Source organism: Miscanthus floridulus, chromosome 2 (assembly GCF_019320115.1).
Source record: "Miscanthus floridulus cultivar M001 chromosome 2, ASM1932011v1, whole genome shotgun sequence".
Taxonomy (NCBI): Eukaryota; Viridiplantae; Streptophyta; class Magnoliopsida; order Poales; family Poaceae; genus Miscanthus; species Miscanthus floridulus.
Window position 1 is genome coordinate 135,995,203 of NC_089581.1, and position 6,832 is coordinate 136,002,034.

Sequence of the window (6,832 nt, forward strand, 5' to 3'; positions counted from 1 at the left end):
TGCGGCGTGATAGCAGTTCATAGCAATCAACCACAATACCATCTTGGCACGTCATATCATGAAATTCTTGCTATCAAAATTATTTGGCTTCAAAACAACAGCAAAACCACTGACAGAAAATTGCCTAACATTAGGTTTTTGGATTGTTAGATAATTAGGCATTTTCATGATCAATTTAATCCAGAAATAAAACATCAGCAGGTTTGTGACAACATATATGTGCATGTGTATATCACTAACAAACGCTACAGCATGCAAGTATGACATACAGATCGATACAGTAAGAACGCAAAGTGCGGTAATCACAGAGTTAAGATTGTACCCAGCGGAGGGTCCCATGCCAAGGGCATCGGAGGCTCCATTCGCACTAGTCGACATAGTGCGTTGCCCGAAGTCGTGGACCACAGTCGATATAAGAAGGTGTTCGCAGTGCAGTCCCATGAACGATCACCGGGAAGAAAGGTTCCGCGAGCGATGACCAGGAAGAAGACGGGTTTCGCGAGCGATCACCAGGAAGAAGACGTCGGACGAGCAGTCGTGGAATCGCTCCCGAAAAACCTAATCGCTGCACACCCCGTGCAAGGTTCGCAGGCGGACAAGAGTTCCGGAGGCATGTGGTCTCTCGGAAGCGGAGCGAAAGATCTGGATTGACGGAGGACTTCAGATTTATGGCTGCGGCAGGGAGGGAGAAAGGCAGCGGAGGAACCCAGGAGATGGAGACACGAAGAGACGGTAACTGACACCATCAGTTCGCCTCCACCAAAAAGGAGAGAAACTCCCGTGATTATGTGGATTAAGTGGCAAAACTTGGTCACGCCCGCCCGCCTGCCACGCCCCCGGCCCAGCCGGCGGCAGCGGCGCGCGCGCGTGTGGCACTCATGTGTCCTTTTCTCAGCTTCTCAATTAAGATGTATAATTTCCAATCAAATAAGCTTAGTAAACGTTCAGTCAAAATCCCATACAATATTAACTCATACAACACTTAATGTTACGTACCATGGCCAGCCCCGTAATATATCAAGTTGGGGGTAAATAAATACACTTACGTACGCATTAGCTAACACGCATGCATCACCTGAACGAACAACCTGCTTTTTACTGCTTCCGTGGTCGTCATCTCCGGTTTCATGCTGTAGCATGCAGGCAGGCATACACGAGCCCAAATCAAATGGTGCTCGATCGTGAGCCGTGACCGTACCGTGTTGTACCGTTAGAGCATCAAGGTGTCGCCGTCGACGTCGTTGATCCAACCGAACTTGTCCATGTACGGGTTGGCGAGCGTCGCCGGCGGGTAGGCGTCGATGCAGTCGGCCCAGGCTCCCCTGTCGGCCATGTCGCCGGTCACCTCCCACACGCAGCTGTTGCACTTGAACCCGGACCCGAAGGTGACCATGAGCACCCTGTCCCCGACCTTGAGCCGCCCCTTGGCCTCCATGTACGACAGCACGTACCAGAGGCTGCTCGCCGACGTGTTCCCCCACCGGTGCAGCGTCATCCGCGACGGCTCCACGTCCTCGTCCTCCAGGCCCAGGCTCTGCTTCACCGCCTCGATGACGGCCGTGCCGCCGGGGTGGAGGCAGAAGTGGTCCACCCCGGCCTTCAAGTTGATCTTTGGCGCCACGTCGCCGCCCTTCTGCTGCTTGCCGGATCCGGAGCCCTGCATCTGCGGGAACTCGAAGAAGAGCCTCCGGGCGAGGTGGCGCGCGGTGAACCGCGCGAGCTCGGCGACGGGGAGCACGCGCGGCGCGAGGCGGCGCAGGTTCACGGCGAAGGCGCGCACGGCGGCCTTGGGGAGCGCCTTGCTGAGGCTGATCCCGACGCGGCCCTCGCCGTCCTCCCGCTGCAGCGCGCACGCGTGCGCGTCGTCGCTGGCGCCGATGTTGGCGCGCACCAGGCAGCTGAGCTCCATCTTGGCGCGCCCGCGGTGCGCCGGGTCGTTGGTGACCAGCACCGCGGAGCCGCCGCAGCGGAACAGGCAGTTGGCCAGCATCATGGACTTGTCGGTGCCGGAGTACCAGTTGGGCGCTATGGACTCGGACGACACCACGAGCGCCAGCGCGCGGGGCCGCGTCCGCAGCGCGTTCCGGGCCAGGTCCAGCGCGATGAGCCCCGCGCTGCACCCCATCCCCGTGAGGTTGTACGCCGCCACGTCCTCGCGCAGGCCGTAGCGGCGCACGATCCGGGACGACATCGACGGCGACGGGGAGAGCATGGAGACGTTGAAGACCAGCACGTCCACGTCGCGCGGCGCGAACCCCGTCCGGGCGAAGAGCTCGGCGATGGCCTCGTCGAAGAAGGCGTCCATCTCCTCCAGCGAGTCCTGCAGGGTGGGCGTGTCCTCGCAGCCCTCCAGGATGTTGCGCGGGGCGTAGGTCTCCTCGCCGATGCCGGAGCGGACGATGACGCGGAGGAGGAAGCGGTAGTCGGTTAGACCCAGCCGCACGTTGCGCTGGATCACGTTGCCGGCCGTCTCCGTCGACAGCTTCCGGTCGTCGCGGGGCTTGTGGCACACGTAGTCCAGGAGGTAGCACCGCGACTGCCGGCGGCGTGCGGCGGCCGTCCAGGCCAGGTACGCCATGGCGTGCGCAAGGATGACCCACGTGAGCAGAGGAAGCAGCTCCATCGATCAGTGGATCTTGCTGGATTGGTTCTCTTGATCTTGGTGCTTGAGCTACTAGGCACGTTGGTCTGGCACCATAAGAAGAGAAGTTGAGTGTGTGATTACTTGCATGCTTATAGTGTGTTTATATAGGCGCCGCGCGCGAGTCGAGCCCGGCTCCGCCAGAGGAGCTGGGCCAAGGGGCCTGGCTCAGAGGAACACGGGCTTTGCTGGGCTATTTTGTACTTTCGACCAACCTTTTAGGTATTCTTTATTTTTACTCAAAAAAAGGTATTCTTTGTTTTTTTTTTTCTAATTATCGATAATTTCATACTAGAAAATACTGGTAACTTTGAGCTGCCACAGGCTTCCTGCAACTGTTCAGATAGCAGCACTCATTTACTGTGATTCAGTTCAGAGTTAGATCTAATTAAAGGAGAGCCTCTAGTCACAGATAAAGTAACTTTGACCGCATCTTTTATTTTGAAATCCGCTTATATTCAGCATGTTCGCTCGTTGGTTTCAGCTATGGCTTACCAGCCAGTCAACAGTATTTTTCTCTCACAACAAGACAACACCAGCCGGGCTTATCAGCCTAGAAACCAATCAGCGAATAGGACGAATCACATACCTGAAATTAGACACCTCCGGCTCCTCTTTATTCTTTTGAAAAACAGCTGTGAACGGCTCCTCCTCTTAAACCGTTTGGTATGGCTCCTTGGGTACATACCATATTGCCTGTTCATAAGTTTTTTTTCCGAGACTATTGGTTTAAGCGAGAACGACTTGTCAGAGCATCTCTAGCAACTTGATAAAACCACTCTCTAAAACTGATTTTTGCTCGTAGAGGTCAAAAGCCAAAGTCCAACAACTCCCTATCAATGGTTGCCCATTTTCCACGTGGCGTAAAACGCTGCTATGACACATCAAAGTTTGCGCCACGATAGGGTACGAATTCATCTCTCGCGTGATCTAGGGGGTGTTTGGATCCAGAACTAAAGTTTAGTAGATGTCATATCGGGTATTTATGTACTAATTAGAAAGACTAAACATGAGTGTAATTAGACTTAATAGATTCGTCTCGTAAATTAATCTTAATCTGTGCAATTAGTTTTGTAATTAGTCTACATTTAAAACTCCATGCATATATCAAACATTCAATATAACATGGAGTAAATTTTAGTAGGTATAACCATGTCATGCGGCCACCGACCTCAATGTGTCCCTGAGGTACGCCAGCCTCCTTCCTTTCCACCATTTTTCCATCTCAAACCCGGTGTGGCAGCTGTTTGGTGAAAATTTCTTCAACTGTTATCTTCAAAATACGACATGCCTAGAAACGTGTCTATTGAATCTGCAAGTAAGAATATAAAAACGTTTCCCTTCTCATACCTTTTACCTTTTGGCTAGCTGTGTTTTCTGAGAATTTTTTTTCCAGTTGTTACAAAAGCTCTTACAGAGATGATTTACGGCAACGGGGGTTCCCTCTGCACAGGCTTTGGAAAAAAAAGGACGTCTTAAAAAAATCTGTTTGTAGCAGTGAATTCATCAGAACATACAAAAATAGCTTAGAATCTAAGTTTGAAACAGTTAAAGTTAAGATAACCCTAAGACTTCGCTTCACTTTTTATGCTTGTGGAGGGAGTAGTAGAAAGTGAATTCGCATGCGGTGCACAGAGAGGAAGTTCTATATATGTCATTTGTGCAAATTAATCTTAAAGTTATTAAAAACATAATGTCTTTCTCAGGTCAGTCTCAGCTCATACCTTTTAGGTATTCTTTATTTTTGCTCAAAAAAAGGTATTCTTTGTTTTTTTTCCTAATTATCGATAATTTCATACTAGAAAATACTGGTAACTTTGAGTTGCCACCGGCTTCCTGCAACCGTTCAGATAGCAGCACTCACTTATTGTGATTCAGTTAAGAGTTAGATCTAATTAAATGAGAGCCTCTAGTCGCAGATAAAGTAACTTTGACCACATCTTTTATTTTAAAATCTGCTTATATTATCTCACATAACTGAAATTAGACACCTCCGGCTTCTCTTTATTCCATTGAAAAACAGCTATGAACAGCTCCTCCTATTAAACCGTTTGGTATGGCTTCTTGCGTACATATCATATTGCCTGTTCATAAGTTTTTTTTCCAAGACAATTGGTTTAAGCGAGAACTGACTTGTCAGAGCATCTCTAGCAACTTGATAAAACCACTCTCTAAAACTGATTTTTGCCGAAGAGGTCAAAAGCCAAAGTCCAACAACTCCCTATGGTTGAGTTTGCGCCACGACAGGGTAGGAATTCATCTCTCGCGTGATCTAAGGGGTGTTTGGATCCAGGACTAAAGTTTAGTAGATGTCATATCGGATATTTAGGTACTAATTAGAAAGACTAAACATGAGTCTAATTAGGTTTAATAGATTCGTCTCATAAATTAATCTCAATCTACGTAATTAGTTTTGTAATTAGTCTACGTTTAATACTCCATGCATATGTCAAACATTCGATATGTCAGGGACTAAATTTTTAGTAGGTGAAACCATGTCATGCCGCCACCAACCTCAATGTGTCCATGAGGTACGTCGGCCTCCTTCCTTTCCACCATTTTCCCATCTCAAACTCGGTATGGCAGCTGTTTGGTGAAAATTTCTTCAGCTGTTATCTTTAAAATACGACATGCCTAGAAACGTGTCTATTGAGCGATCCTAAAAATGATCTGCAAGTAAGAATATAAAAACGTTTCCCTTATGGTACCTTTTACCTTTTGGCTAAAAACAGTGTTTTCTGAGAATATTTTTTCCCAGTTGTTACAAAAGCTCTTACATAGATGATTTACGGCAACGGGGCTTCCCTCTGCCCAGGCTTTGGAAAAAAAGGACGTCTTAAAAAAATATGTTTGTAGCAGTGAATTCATCGGAACAAACAAAAATAGCTTATAATCTAAGTTTGAAACAGTTAAAGTTAAGATAACCCTAAGACTTCGCTTCACTTTTTATGCTTGTGCAGGGAGCTGTAGAAAGTGAATTCGCATGCGGTGCACAGAGAGGAAGTTCTATATATGTCATTTGTGCAAGTTAATCTTAAATTTATAAAAAACATAATGTCTTTCTCAGGTCACTCGCAGCGAATAATTTCATGACGCTGTTTCCAAAAATGACATGTCATATAAAATGAATGCTGCCCTCTGCGACCTACGCGGGAGGGTGATGGATCGGAAACGGTGGCCCATGCACCGCCCATCCATAAGTGATCGAAGGATACAGTCTGGTGGCGTGGCGGCCACCGGAAACAGGTTAATGCGCATGGTTTTCGGTTGCCCGTTTGGAGATCGCAGCAGGCTGACGTGGACGAAGCTCTGGCGGCCGTGCTCCGACGAGCCACGGTATGTCATGTGTGAATGTGAACTGGCTAGCTCTCGGTTTCCTGCTCCGTTGCTTGTGTGCCGCATAGCCTAATCAGTATTTATCAGCTAAGGATACGTACGTATGTGACGTCGTCACCGTGTGTGTCCTTCCTTGTGCCAAGGTACGACGATGCCGCCACCGGGAGCGCCGCCTCTGGCGGACGCCGCGAAGAGGAGCTTCGAGATGGGCAAGGAGACGGTGGAGCAGGCGGCGGCGTCCACTGCAAGGGCCACGCGGGACGCCGCTGAGACGGCCAATGAAAAGGTGAAGGGAGCAGCCTCGCCGTCCGACGGCGCTGAGCTCTCAGCCTGTTCCTCGGGTCGTATTTGGTCTATAAGACATGACTTATCAGCTAATAAATAGTATTTTTCTCTCATACCAAATCAGTCAATAATACTTTCAGTCATGGCTTAGCTGCTAAACAAGCCCAAACGAACATCTCCGTTCGCTTAGCTGAATTTGGCTGAAAAATACTGTTCCGGCTGAATTGTTGTGCGAGAAAAACACTGTTTCATGTGAAAAAAACCGAATAAGTCGGCTTTTAAGGTAAGCCGACGGAGCCAAAGACTGTACCGCACATGTGACATGTCCCATATATGTACACCAGTCTTCCCTACAGTGACTAGTCTAGTGTACTAGTGCATAGGCAGCGTAGGCTAAGTTTGGCGTGACTTATTGCTGCTATGCCTGATTTATAGAGCTGATTTGTTATAAGAGAAAAACACTGCTCCATGACTTAAAAAAGTAGGACTGATTCTGGTTTATAAGCTCAACCCAGAGCCATAGCCATGCGCGCGATTGGTATGTGAGCTGAGTTCTGGATTTCCGCTTCT

At 48.8% G+C, this 6,832-nt stretch overlaps 1 protein-coding gene across 1 annotated transcript; it reads right to left on the reverse strand.

The window, feature by feature from the left end:
- Nucleotides 1–989: 989 nt before the first annotated feature.
- Nucleotides 990–2,644, reverse strand: LOC136539778 (3-ketoacyl-CoA synthase 12-like). The gene has a single exon (XM_066531756.1). It carries the CDS (start codon nucleotides 2,621–2,623, stop codon nucleotides 1,211–1,213), a length of 1,413 nt encoding a protein of 470 aa, XP_066387853.1. The 5' UTR covers nucleotides 2,624–2,644; the 3' UTR covers nucleotides 990–1,210.
- Nucleotides 2,645–6,832: the final 4,188 nt, after the last annotated feature.

Bases quoted from the DNA above. Each gene is read 5' to 3' on its own strand.
- LOC136539778 (XM_066531756.1), bottom strand. From the start codon at position 2,623: ATGGAGCTGCTTCCTCTGCTCACGTGGGTCATCCTTGCGCACGCCATG.